Consider the following 15,111-nt stretch of genomic DNA (forward strand, 5'->3'; position numbering starts at 1 on the left):
TGGTGTGCATTAAAGACCACTTGCATTACTACACTGAGTCACCATTCTTAGAAATTTTGGTACAGTGATTGCCTGGAAAACAGTTATTAGGAATACTGTTTGAATCATAGTGAAGCATAATATAAAGAATATATTTAAAATATATATATATAACCTTTTGAAGAGGATAGCAAAGACTGTGTAGTAAGTACATTTATTACAAGATGATTGAGGAAATGATTATATTTCTTATGTGACTTGTTTTCACATAGTTACTCTGTGTGTGTTCTTGGGCTGTGAAACATTTATTAGGTGCCTCATTTTGCTTAAAATTCCCAGCAATCAGAAGTTGCAAAACAAACCTTGACTAGGATAAGTGTGCTTCATATCATAGCAATTTCGTTTCCTCACCCAGCAGTCAGCAGTAACACAGAAAATCCTTATCACAGTCTTATCTCTGATAGTGATGTCAGTGGCCAGGGCAGAGATCCTTCCCGGGTTCTCCTGCCGGCCGGCACGTTCCAAAATCTAATGTGCGATCCAGAGCAAAGTCCTACACACTATATCCAGCTGGTGGGGGCATGGTATGCTCTGGATTTTACTCCTTTTTATTCCTTTTTGCTGTGAATTAAACCCTTTGTTCATTGACAGCCTATTTCATTGGTTTGCATCTCTCTGTTATCAAGTGGTAATTTAAACTAGGAGGAGTTCATTGAGGTATATCCATTCAACTCCTTGCCCTCAGAGAAGTCTGCATTCTTATGAATCACATTTCTAACTTCTAGGTTATCTCTCTCGGCTGTCTGCTACCACACATCTCTGTAATCACATATATGTGTTTTGCTTTAACATTTTCACCTGAAGGGGATTCTGAAAATATTTTAAAATTAAATGTATTCTTTTTTTAATGATGCAAGTTATTCATGAATACATGCTTGTGAAAAATGCAAATAAATACAAGTATAAAGAGAGTCAAGTCTTTCTTCCAATTCTCCTCCCTGTTACTCTTCTTGGAGGTTACTTCTGCTGACAGTTTAGTGTTTTGCATTTGTGGTCTAGAACTTTTTCTGTAAGCTTAAAAACATGTATGATTTAAACTTTTTTTTTATATAAATGTGGTCATTCTATCTGACACTTTACCCATGTACTTAATAACTTATTTTGTAACTATTGAATAAATATTCCACAGTCTGGATAGGGAAGAATTAATTCAACAATTCCCCTGTTTTGGACATTTACATTGTTTCCAGTTGTTTCCCTCATAAACACAACTGTATTAAACATTCTTATCACGTATTTTTGTGCACATGTGGGAATATGTGAGAGTTTTGGAAGTAGAATTTCTGAGTAGAAGATGTATACAAATATTTTGAAAGCTAACACAGTCATTCTTCGCAAAAACTACCAGTTACATACACCTACCAACTAAAAATAACCATTTTCTACACCTTTGTCAACAATGGGTAATGACCATCTTTTTATTTTTCTCAATTTTATTGGCAAAACATGATGTTAAATTTTAGTATTCATGTCTCTGACCCTTTTGCTGTTGAAATGTTTTTCTGTGCTCACTTTGGCAGCACATACACTGAAAATGAAATGTTCCCCCCCCCTTTTTTTAAGATTTTTTTTTTTATGACCATTTTTAAAGTCTCGATTTATTGAATTTGTTACAGTATTGCTTCTGTTTCATGTTTTGGTTTTTTGGCCCCAAGGCATGTGGGATCTTAGCTCCTGCACCAGGGATTGAACGCACACCCCCTGCATTGGAAGGCAAAGTCTTAACCACTGGACCGCCAGGGAAGTCCTGTCTTCCCCTTTTTTTGTTGTTAATTTATAAGAGCTTTTTATATGTGATGGAAATTAGTCTATTGTCCGATTATGTGTGTTGGTACTATTTTTCCCAGTTTTATCACTTATCTTTTTTTATTATATAAAATTTTATATATAGTAAAGTCTGTCAGCCTTTTCCTGAATTAATTGTGAGGTTTTTGTCTTGCTTAGGTAGGACAGTGTTTTGGGGTTTTTTTGTCTTTTTGTTTTTTTAAAACCAGTACTTCTTTATTTTTTTGAGTCCTGATTATAATTCTTTTAATCTCCTAACGGTTAATACTGTGTCTCCAAGGAGTGATAATAAGGTGCACCAAATTTTTTTTCTGGAGAAATCAGTATGTTAAACTCATTACCACCTCTGTACGTAAAATTTATGTTGAAGAAAGGCAATTAATGACAAAAAGAAACACAGCATCACTTTTCTCATTTCCTACATTGTGCATTTTAAAAATTTCTGTATTTAAGGGATAAACATCCCTCTATTCACCAACTCCCTGAACATCTTAGATATTGCCCTGAGGTAGTTCAACTTTGTACTGCATGCTTCAGGGAAAAGAGAAAAGGCCTCAGTGTCCCAGCTGAAAACTCTGGAATATCCAGTATCCTGGGGAGTCTGATCTGGCATTCAAAAGCTGAGTCTAGATTTGCCCAAAGGGAAATTCATTGTGGCTATTAGATCTTTTTTTTTAAATTTATTTTATTGAAGTATAATTGATTTACAATGTTGTGTTAATTTCTGCTGTACAGCAAATTGATTCAGTTAGACACATATATATTCTTTTTCATATTCATTTCCATTATGGTTTATCACAGGATATTGAATGTAATTCTCAGCTCTTAGATCTTTGAATAGCTCAGAGGCATAAGACTGTGGGATCAGCTAAGCCTGAGATTGAATTTCATCTCTACCCTTATGTAGCTTTGAGACCTTGGACAAATAGCCTCTCTAAGCCTCAGTTTCCTCATCTGAATTGTGGATAATAGGATTGCTGGGGAAGCACACTGATGAGAACATGTTTTGCACAGTGCTTAGATATAGTGACTTCTCAGGAAATAATTGTTATATCTTTTGACAAAAGCTTTCATTCAAGTTAGCAAATGTATTATTTTGCATGAAAAAAAAAACGGTGATGTATTTTTCTTTTATTGGGAGCTGATGTAGCTGTATTTATTTGTTTTTAGACAGGGGCAAGTGTTCGGGTGGTAAATCAACTACTTACAGAGATGGATGGTCTGGAAACACGTCAGCAGGTTTTTATTATGGCAGCCACTAACAGACCAGGTAAGAAAGAAGAATATAAAACAGATGAGTCTAAAAACTTACAGCGTTTACAAACAATATAATTTATATACGTCCTAGTAAAGGAAGAGTAAGTTTGGGAAATCCTTTTTTGGTTCATAAGTTGGCATAAAACATTAGAAAGCTTTTATGTAAGCTATAGTAAAAAAAAAAAAAAAAAACCAAAAAAAGAGTATAACATTATTGCTTGGATTCTATAAGATTTTTTTCTGTGTTGGTGCGTAGAAAATTGTCTTGTTAAGCAGAGAACCCTTGTAACATACACTTTTGACCACAAAGTATTATCAGAATTTATGTCCTATGGTTTCTCTCAAGCTTATAGGAGACAAGAACCAGTCTCTTTTTCACTGTGTCTGAAGGTTAAAGGTAGGTTTTTAAGGTTTCATACTGGAAGCATGTCCATATACCTGCACTTAACTATTTTTTAAAATTGTTAAAAAGCCTAAGTACTAGTGAGGGATTTAGAAAAAGTCTCAAAACTCCAAAAGTACCGAAGGTGGCTTTTACTTTGGGTCCTCAGTTCTCTTCATATTGTTTAATACTTTGCCATCCATATAAGCCGCTGTATCATAGCTGCTCCTGCATTGATATTTGTGTTAACTATGTCTACTGGCAATGACTTGGGACTTTAATTGCTTAAATGGATTTTTCAGTTTTCAAGCTGATGTAATTTTTCTTGTAAGTTAGTACAGATACTAAAACCTTCATGAATTATATACCATTTCATTTTAAAATGAAAAATCGAAAGTTTGAATTAGACTCTTATCTTTGAATTAGAAATACTCTCTTTGAGTTAGGCAGAACTGGGTTTGAGTCCTGGCTCTAGCACTTCATGTCTTACTAACTGTTCTCTTTCAACCCTAACTAGTGTATACCAACTGAGTAGATTATAATTCAGGTCTGACACTAACCACCTGGCATTAATGTCAGAACCTGCAGGTTAAGGGGTCAGTTGTCTACAAGACTGCCCTACTTCAAATGCCAGATGCAAGTGGTATCTCCAGGACACACGCACTTCTGACCAGCCTGCTACAAACTTGGGGATTCCCATCACCCCCTTCAGGTTCAGTAATTTGCTAGAAAGACTAACAAAATGAAGAAAAGCACCATACTTATAATTACAGTTGATTATAAAGGGTCCACTTAGGGCTAGGTCTCAGGGGGAGTGCAGAGCTTCCGTGCCCTCTCTCCATGGAGTCAGGGCACAGCACCCTCCTGGCACATCACTGTGTTTATCAGTGAGGAGTCTCCCTCAGGTTTGATGTCCAGAGTTTTTATTGGGATTTTGTTATGTATCCATGATTGATTGACTCATTGGCCATGTGACTGAACTCAGTCTCCAGCTCCGCCCTACCTCCCCAGATGTCTGGCTCCAAGTTCCAACCCTCTAATCAGATGGTGAGTCGTTCTGGTAACCAGCCCCATCCTGAAGTTATCTTCGGGGCCAACCTTGAGTCATCTCATTAGCACAACAAAGACACTCCTGTTACTCAGAAAGCTCTAGCCAGGAACCAGGGGCAAAGACCAAATGTATTTATTCTTTATTATACCACATTAATCCTGGGCATGTATTACTTCATCTTGCTAACCAGTACTTCTTCATCTATAAAATGAGGATAATAATACCTAATAGGCAGTATTGTCACAAAGCTTAAGTGATATTGGTAATGTATCTATCATAGTGCATGGCAAGTAGCTGTTTAGTATTATTATCATTATCATGAACACTTTTGGTATTAGCAGTAGAAGCAGTCATTAGGTCATAAAATCAGAGAGTCATCCTAGAAGAAACCTTGAAGGTCTGTCAAACTTGGACAGAATCACATCCTACCTTTCCTGAGCAGCTACAGATTTTTCTAGCAGATTTCAAGAAGACAGTCTTTGGTGTGCTCTAATAACCTATTCTGTCTTTAACTGTACTCACCATTTTTCATATTTGTTTATTGTAAACACTCTTATCTTTTAGCTTAATCTCTGTAGATTAGAAAATAACAGGTCCTTCAGTGTTACTCAAATAATAGGTCCTTCAATGTTACTACTAGGTTTTACTTAAATCCCTTCCTTCGAAAGGGTTCAGGTACATTACCTTTCCTCATGGGTTTTTTTTTTTTCCTCTGATCTCTTTATTCATCTTTGAATTCCTTAGGATTCTCCAGATTCTCCTTAGTTGTAAAACCCAGAACTGAGTACAGTAGTCTCTTGAGTTTAGCCAGTGAATGACAGGATGAATGTGGTACCTCTGTTTTGTTCTTTCCAATGTTCTTGAGTATTGTCTTCCTCTCCACTGTACCTCACCCATCCCTTTCTCCCCATAACAAACCCCATTACATTGAGGATCCACATACATTTAAAAATAGATGTTTCAGATCTTTTCACTTGTATTGATGCCTGTTTGGCAGTTCTGTTCCATTGTATTCTATCCTGTGACATTTTGTTTGATTGTTTATAACTTGGATTCTGCTCAGCTTTAAGAAACCCCTTCTTGCCCGATGTCCTGGTCAGCTCTTGCTGCGTGATGAACTACTGCGATACTTAGTGGCTTAAAATCACCATTTTTGCATTGTTCATAATTTTGTAGGTCAGGAATTCAGGGAGGGCTTGTCCAGGTGGTTCATCTCTGATCCACATGCCACCAGCAGGCATGGCTGGGCCAGAGGATCCCCTTTCAAGGTCACTTCTTTACTCACATGTCTGGTGCTTGGTGCGCCTCGGCATTCTGCACACCCCCTCCCCCCAGCCCCTCCCCACCACCAGTTGTCATTTTCCAAGGCCTCTCCATGTGGCTTGGCTTCCATTAGAATGGTTCTCTGAGTACTCACATTTCTTACTTGACAGCTGGATTCCAAGAGATAAAGGTGGAAGCTGCCATTCCTTTGAAGGCAAGGCCCAGAATAGACAAATTCTCTTGGTCAGGGCAGTGACAGGAAGGGCCAGATTCAAAAGGAGAGAAGTAGAAATGTAAAAAAAGGGGAGTTATCTTTAATCCTTCTTATGTATATTTTTCTTTCATCACATTCTTTGTTTTATGGTGCAAGTTATACATTCCGCCTTACAGTTTGGTGTTGTAGGTCAGTCATATCAGTATAATTTTCTTTAGTCTCTCAGATTTACTCCTTCACTCATCAGATATTTATTGAATTTTTATTGTATGCCTGGTCCTGCTGAGCTTTGGGAATTCAAAAGTTAACAATTCGGAAAAATTCTTTGCCTGCCTGTATTCTGATTTGGGGCTGGGGAACAGGGGGTAAATAATAGACAATCAAATAAATAAAATAAAACAGGGTAAGAGGATGGAGAATGACTGGTGTTTGGGGAGAGGAATGCTAATTTAGATATCATGGTCCGGGAGAGCTTCTTCTTCCAAAGTAATGTCAGCATGCACCCAAATAATGTGAAATATCAAGCCATGCAAAAATCTGGGAGAAGGCCTTCGAGGTAGAGAACAAACAATAAGTATAAAGGCCCTGAAGTGAGAACAAGTTTGGAGACAGCAAGAAGGCCAGTGCATCTAGAGCGAAAAGAGTTGGGGGGCAGTGATGGAGAAGTGCAAGGGACCTTTTAGGCCACAGTAAGGGGTGTGGATTTTATTCTGCCATGAAGGTTTTTTTTAATATATTTATTGATTGATTGATTGATTGATTGATTGGCTGCATTGGGTCTTCGTTGCTGTGCACGGGCTTTCTCTAGTTGCGGCAGGCAGGGGTTACTCTTTGTTGTGGTGCGCGGGCTTCTCATTGTGGTGGCTTCTGTTTGTTGTGGAGCACGGGCTCTAGGCATAACACGGCTGCAGTAGCTGTGGCTCGTGGGCTCAGTAGTTGTGGCTCGCAGGCTCTAGAGCTCAGGCTCAGAAGTTGTGGCGCACGGGCTTAGTTGCTCCATGGCATGTGGGATCTTCCCGGACCACCTGTGTCCCCTGCATTGGCAGGCAGATTCTTAACCACTGTACCACCAGAGAAGTCCCATGAACGTTTTTTGAGTGGGGGAGTGAAGTGATCTGATTTTCTTTTTATAAAATATGTGACTTTTTTTTTTACTTTGTATTTTGAAACAATTACAAATTCACAAGAAATAGAAGAATAATGCACAGAAGTTCCATGTACCCAGTTTAACTCAGTTGTTACATTTTACATAACTATGGTACAAAATCAAAACCAGGAAATAGACATTTGTGCAATTTGTCTATTTTTTTGCCATTTTAGCACATGTGTAGATTCATGCGATCGCCACTGCAGTCAATACAAGAACTATTCCATCACCACAAAGATCTCCCTCATGCTCTCCCTTTATAGTAACAACCACCTCTCTCCCACCATGTCTAACTCAGGGCAACCGCTAATCTGTTCTCCATCTCTATAATTGTGTCACTTTAAGAATTTTATATAAAAGTAATCATACAAAATGTGACCTTTTAGGTTGGCTTTATTTACCTATTCTAACACCCTTGAAATCTATTCAAATTCTTGTGTGTATCAATAGATTGTTCCTTTTCAGTACTGGGTAGTATTCTGTGGTGTAGAGGTTCTAGTTTGTTTAACCATTCTCTTCTGGGGCATTATGATCGTTTCCAGTTTTTGACTTTTTCATATAAAGCTACTCTGAACATCTACATGTAGGTCCTTATGTGGACATAAGGTTTCATTTCTTTGGGATAGATGCCCAGGAGCATGATTGCTGGGTCGTATGTTAAGTATATGTTCAGTTTTTTAAAGAGGTTGTCAAAGTCTTCCTGAGTGGCTATAATTTCTATCAGTAATGCTAAGGGAGATTCAATTTCTTTGCATCTTTGCTGGTATTTTGTATTGTCACTGTTTTTACTTTATCTTTTCCAAGAGATGTATAGTGATATCTCATCATGGTTTTATTTGTATTTCTCTGATGGCTGATAGGAACTTCTTTTCATGTGTTTCTTTGCCATCCTTATATCTTCTTCAGTGAGTTGTCTCTTTGTGTCCTTTGCCCATTTTCTAAAATTGGAATGTGTATTTTTTTTATTGTTGAGTTTTGAGAGTTCTGTATATATTCTAGATGTGACTCCTTTGTCAGATACGTAATTTGCAACTTTTTGTCCCAGTCTGTATCTTGTCTTTTCATCTTCTTAATCACAGAGATCCAAGTTATTAGTATTTCCTTTTATATATTACACTTTGCGGACCATGTCTAAAATCTGGTTTTCAAAACTATGTCCCAAAGATTTTCTCCACTGTTTTCTTCTAAAAGTTTTATGGTTTTATGTTTTACATTTAAACCTATGATCTATTTTTAGGTAACATTTATGTGAGGCGCACAGTTTAGGTCGAGGGGTTTTTTTCCTATGGGTATCCAATTGCTCCACCATCATTCACTGAAAAGACTATCTTCCTCCATTGAATCACTTTTGCACCTCTTTCAAAAATCAGTTGGTAAATACTAGCAATGAACAATTGGAGTTTGAAATTAAAAACACAATACCGTTTATATCTGCACCAAAAAGAAAGAAAGAAAGAGAGACAGACAGACTTAGGTATAAATCTAACAAAATATGTATAAGATCTATATGAGGCAAACCATGACACTCTGATGGAAGAAATCAAAAAAGATCTGAATAAATGGAAAGATATTCCTTGTATATGATAGGAAAATGCAGTACTGTCAAGATGTCAGTCTTCCCAATTTGTTCTATAGATTCAAAACAATCCTAGTCAAAATCCGAGTGAGTTTTTTTTTGTGAATATCAACAAATATTCTAAAGTTTATATGGAAAGGCAAAAGACCCAGAAGAGCCACCACAGTATTGAAGGAGAGAATAGAGTTGGAGGACTGACACTACCCAACTTCAAGACTTACCTTAAAGCTACAGTAGTCAAGAGAGTGTAGGGGACTTCGCTGATGGCCTAGTGGTTAGCATTCCAGGCTTTCACTGCTGTGGCCTGGGTTCAATCCCTGGTCGGGGAACTGAGATCCCACAAGCCGTGTGGCGCAGGCAAAAAAAAAAAAAAGAGTGATTTATTTAAAAAAACAAAAAAAGTGTAATATTGATGAAAGAATAAGGTAAATAAATCAATGGAACAAAACCAGAAATAGACCCACACAAATACAGTCGACCGATCTTTGACAAAGGAGCAAAGGCAACACAATGGAGAAAGGGCAGTCTTTTCAACAAATGGTGCTGCAACAACTGCACACTCACATGCAAAAAAAAAAATCTGGACACAGACCTTACACCTTTTACAAAAATTAACCAAAAATGGTGTTCTTAACCTTGGGGATCTGTGGTTAGAATTTAGGGGGGTCTGTGAACCTGAATGTGAAAAACTTTCATCTCAGTTTCACCAACCCCTAACTGAAATTTAGCATCTCCTTGAATTATGAATGTTGGCAACGAGCCAAAGTAGTATCTGCAGCTGTCAACCAGTAAAATCATAGCTGTTTCTCTATCACCTTACAGTCTTTGCAGATATCACAAAATACCGTTTATACCCATACTACTCCAAAATTACAGTTCTATCAGACCTGCTGCTTAAGGTTATTAATAAGGAAGTATGGGCTTCCCTGGTGGCGCAGTGGTTGAGAATCTGCCTGCCAGTGCAGGGGACACGGGTTCGAGCCCTGGTCTGGGAAGATCCCACATGCCGCGGAGCAACTGGGCCCGTGAGCCACAATTACTGAGCCTGCGCGTCTGGAGCCTGTGCTCCGCAACAAGAGAGGCCGCGATAGTGAGAGGCCCGCGCACTGCGATGAAGAGTAGCCCCCGCTTGCCGCAACTAGAGAAAGCCCTCACACAGAAACAAAGACCCACCACAGCCAAAAATAAATAAATAAATAAATAAAAGAGTGTTTAAACAAAGAAGCATTTGTTCTTCCTTCATTAGACAAGACTTTGGCAACAAAAGATTACAGTATTTCTTTAAAAATATTTTAAAAAATAAATAAGGAAGTACATATATTATTAATATCAAAATTTTGTTTTTCTAGCAGTTTGATAACTTTTAGTACCATTGATTTCTTTGTAATCCTATGCATTTTGCCTTATGCATTTAAAAACACTTTTTTTGACAAGGAGTCCATAAACTTTGCTATATTCCCAAAGGAGTACTTGACACAAAGGGGTTAGAAGATCCATGGTCCAAGGGAGAATTGATGTGGGCTTGGTGGGAGAAGTAAGAAGTGATCAGTGGGGAGCTGACCCCGCTTTGGGATATATTTTGAAGGTAAAACCTATAGAAAGTGCTGGAATTAGATGTGGATGTGAGAAAGAATAAACAGATTTTTTTTTTTTGCCTAAAAAACTAGGTAAAAGTTTTTACTTCCTGAGATGGAGAGCACTTGGAGAGAAGTACACAGGTGTCTTTTCAGTTCTAAAGTATCTCTAAAAGGGGGTGAAAATAAATCTATCCCATTTTCTTTACTTAAAACTCATCAAATCAACTATACTCCAGTAAAAAAAACTTTTAATTAAAAAAAAAACTCATCTGTGATAACAACTGGAGTTCATGGAGCCTTGCTAAATAAATGCTAAGCACTCTGTTAACACATTTTTGACCAGAGATGTATTATGGCCATAGGCATTAATTTCTGCAAAAATCCCCCAGTCAGTAATGTGTTAAGTGTTCACCTTGTTAAACCTCACAACAACCCTGTGAGGAAGGTACTATGATGTATATACTTCCTGTTGCAAAAGTTAAATTATTTTAATTTAATTAAATTAGGTTAAATTATTTGCCCAAGTAGAACTGACAAGGGTGGAGCAGAGATTTGAATCTCAGTCTGCCTGAGTCCAAATAATCATAACTATCGTATGAGCACTTGTATTCCAACCACTGCAGTGAGTGCTTCCCATGTTCTGTCGGGTAATCCTCACAGTAAAGCTCACAGTAATTAGTAGATTCTAGTTAGTTTGCCACCAGATAAGTTAGCAGTGGCAAAACCAAGATTTGACCCTCAGGCACCCACCGAATTACATTTTCTTTAAAGCACAAGTTCATTTCCTCTGCATTCTGTACCATAGTCACCTCTGCATACTGAAGTTTGTTTTGTTATGTCTCAGATTTTGAACAGTGTTTGTTTTGTGTGGCACAGTTCTGGTAAATTGACAAACTCCGTAAGAGAATGGCCATAATAAGCCTCGAGGTTGTGGATCCAGTTGGTGAATGGCATGAAAAAGAAAAACCCACACAGGGAGATATCAGTTAAACATCAAATGACACCGAAAAGCTTATAACAAAAACTGTTGGTCCTCTGCGTCCCCCAGCCCCCATCCCAGAGGCTTCTACTGGTAAAATCCTTGAGCCATTATTTTTTTGCTGTGTTTCCTCCATATTTTCAAACAATATGCTCATACTGCTGTGTCTTATCAATTTCACACACTACCCATTAACTTCTTTTCAATGAATGAAGATTCATTATCTTATATTCACCCTTTCTCCACACACATAGCCCAGCCCACCATCACTGCCACACCATGCACACCATCTGTTCTTGCCACTCCAGCCTCCCAATATTATAATATAGATTTATTACAACTTTTGGTTAAATCACTAGTCAACACTTACATTACCATGACTTTGAAAAAATTTCTCTCCGCTTACCCAAGAATCACACCATGATTAGGTTTCCTTCTCATAAAACCTTTTTATTCTTAGATTTAGTAACCCTCATTTTTTTCTTTTGCTTTGTTTTCTGTGTTCCCATTCTTCATCAACTATGTTATACATCAGTCAGTATTATTTATCTAGATGATGTATCAATTCCATTTGACGTTTTGTTTGTTTTTGGAGACCTCCCTTCTGGAGCTTTCTATCCTCCTGCTCCAATCTGGACTGGTGCCATCCATCTAGGTGTGAGATATAAATGGCTGTCATTTCAGGACTTCCTTTTCCTGCTTTCCTTTGTTTTGCGCTGTTTTTGATCTTATGTTTGTCTCTTGGTTTGCTCTTTCATTTTGCTAGAGCTTATCTTTCAGTGGCTTTCTTAAGAAAGGTCATGTAGGAGGTAAATTTTTTTTGAATTCTTATATATGTGAAAATATCTTTATTCTAGTCTCATTATTGATTGGTAGCCTGGCCGGATATAGAATTTTGAGTTGAAAATTTTGTTTTTTGTAATTTGTAGGCATTGCTTTTTTTTTCTTTTAAAAGTTCGATGTCATTCTGATCCTTTTTATGTGACTTTTTTGTTTGTTTCACTTGTATGCTTTGCACTTGGTGGGTTTTAAACCTCTTGAATTGATCTACTAGAGTTCTTCTTTTCACTTATTTTCATCTCTGTCTTTATCCTTTTTCCCTAATATTTGAGGTACTAATTTTTAGGAAGTAAATTAAAATCCTATCCTCTCACCATTCTACCTCTGGTTGTTCTGAGGAACTGTGACAGCCTTCTTCTAACGTGTGGTGTACCAAAGTCCATACCCTGTTCTGGAAATAAACCAGTTCCCTGTGCTCAACCAAAGGAGATGGAGCTCCTGGTGCAAATTACATCTTGAGCACAGATGCCCTAAATTTAACTCTCCTATACACATCTTTGCATTCCATTCTTCAGATACCAAGTCCTGTAAAGGATGTTCTCATTTGAGGAACAGTTCCCACTTAACCCCTGTCTAGCTGGTTAAAAACACTCCTGAGCAGCACGCATAGGTTATGTAACCCAAATGGCCACACCAGCTTATTACTTTTTCTTCTATTGAGTAGGTGTCCGTTTCTAACCAGTAGCAATTCAGTATCTAGAATGAGTTTCTGCTCTCCATATATGGTGCAGTCCAAAAAATAAATAAGTAAATTATGATGTGTAAGCTTCTTCTAGGCAAGGAGTAAGTCTGCAGCCTTATATTTGAGAGAGAGCTTCAAGTTCACGGTTTCTACCTATTGTAAGCCCACAGTTATTTGTCAGACGAAAGAGTGGGTGACTTAAAAGAAGATACTGATTTTATTATAGTAAGATATTCAGCCACTTAAGTACCAAGTCAAATGCAATGCTCCCTTACCTATTTATTCTGAATGGCCTTGGATTATGGTTGAATGCTTCTTGAAGGCAATTGAACAATGACTTGGTGCCATGGTCAAGCCAGTATATCTTGCCCTTTGGTAAGTACTGCCCTTATAAAATTAACATAGGCCCTGGCATTACTTCTGCTGATATACAGGTACCCTGGTGCATCCTAGAACTCAGTAAATATTTGTTTATGAAGCATAAGAAGAGATCTACTTCTGATTCATGAAGGCTGTCTGATCTTTTAATAACTTTTATTTCACTGGACATACTGATAATCTCTTTAGTCTGAGGATCTAATTTTAAAAAAAAAAAAACAGCTTTATTTAGATATGTGGTACCATAAATTTTCCCCATTTTAAGTATACAATTCAGTGGTTTTGCGTATATTTACAGAGGTGTGCAGCCATACCAATAATCTAATTTTAGAACATTTCCATCACCCTAAGAAGAAAATCTGTGTCTGTTAGCAGTCACTCCCTATTCTTCCCCCACTGCCAACCCTAGGCAACAACTAGTCTACTTTCTGTCTCTCTAGATTTCCCTATTCTGGATATTTTATGTAAATGGAATCATACAGTATGTGGGAATCACACAGTATGTGGGCTATTGTATCTATCTTCTTTCACTCAACATGCCTTCAAGTTTCATCCATGTTATAGAATGTATCAATACTTCCTTCCTTTTTATTACTGGATAATATTCCAGTGTATGGATATACCACATCCTGTTTATTCACCAGTTGATGGACATTTAGGTTGTTTGTACTTTTTAGCTATTATGATAATGCTGCTATGAACATTCATGTACAAGTTTTTGTTTGGATATATGTTATAATTTTTCTTAGGCAGATACCCAAGAGTGGAATTGCTGGGTCATATGGTAACTCTATGTTTACCATTTTGAGAAACTGCCAAATTCTTTTCCAAAATGTCTGAATCGTTTTATATTTGCACTAGTAATTGTGACAAGGCAGTGTATGAGGCTTCCAATTTCTCCACATCCTCACCAACACCTGTTATCGTTTGTCTTTTTTATTATAGCCATGTAGTAGATGTGAGGAGGTATTTCATTGTAGTTTGATTTGCATTCCCCTGATAATTAATGATGCTGAACATCTTTTCTTTTGCTTGTTGGCTGTTTATATATCTTCTTTGGAGAAATGTCTGTTTGAATCCTTACCCCAGTTTTTAATTGGGTTAATGCCCTCTTGTCATTGAGTAGTAAGAATTCTTTATTTATTCTAGATACAAGTCCATGATCAGATATGTGATTAGCACATACATTTTCTCCCAATCTGTGAGTTGTCTATTTACTTTCTTGATGGTTTCATTTGAAGAACAAAAGTTTTAAATTGATAAAGTTCAATTTATTTATTTATTTTTTTAATCACATGTACTTTTGATGTCATACCTGAGAAATCACTGCGTAACCCAGGGTCACAAAGATTAACTCTGATGTTTTCTTACAAGAGTTTTAAACTTTTAGTGCTCACATTTAGGTCTTTGATCCACTTTGAGTTAATTTTTTGTATGTTGTGAAGAAGGTGTCCATTCATCCTTTTGTGTGTGGATAGTCACGTGTCTCAGCGTCCTTTGTTGCAAAGACTGATCTTTTCCCCATAGAATTGTCTTGGCACCATTGTTGAAAATTGAGGGTCCATTTGTAACAAAATACTGTTTTCCTAGAGTTGAAAGTTGCTACCATTAGCTCTTAAATTTTAGCGTTTTTTAGTACTTAATAGAATAGTAGTTGCTTTTTAATCAACAGATCTGAGGGAGAGTTCCTCCTCTTCAGGCATCTGTCTCATTTGTAAGTGAATGGATTTTGTCCTTAAATCTTTGGAATTGTTGGTGACTTCCTCATTGCAAAGATAAGAATTGATATCTTGAGTCTTCCACCTAAAATTCTGACACAATTAGGTAGGGAACCACTTAGGAAGCTGTAAAACTAATCTAAGTGCTGCAGGTGACGCCTGGGAGTGTAGAAAGAATCTGAATATACTATGTCGTACGGTTGACAGGATTTGCTAATGGATT

At 37.3% G+C, this 15,111-nt stretch overlaps 1 protein-coding gene across 2 annotated transcripts in view; it reads left to right on the forward strand.

Moving 5' to 3' along the window:
* The window catches only part of NVL (nuclear VCP like), a 107,495-nt gene that overhangs the window by 50,842 nt on the left and 41,542 nt on the right, over window positions 1-15,111 (forward strand). For both annotated transcript variants that reach the window (XM_068541773.1, XM_068541772.1), the window contains exon 18: window positions 2,995-3,094. In XM_068541773.1, the coding sequence (XP_068397874.1) occupies window positions 2,995-3,094 (100 nt within the window). The remainder of the gene's footprint in view (window positions 1-2,994; window positions 3,095-15,111) is intronic.

Source organism: Eschrichtius robustus, chromosome 3, assembly GCF_028021215.1.
Source record: "Eschrichtius robustus isolate mEscRob2 chromosome 3, mEscRob2.pri, whole genome shotgun sequence".
NCBI classification, from domain to species: Eukaryota; Metazoa; Chordata; class Mammalia; order Artiodactyla; family Eschrichtiidae; genus Eschrichtius; species Eschrichtius robustus.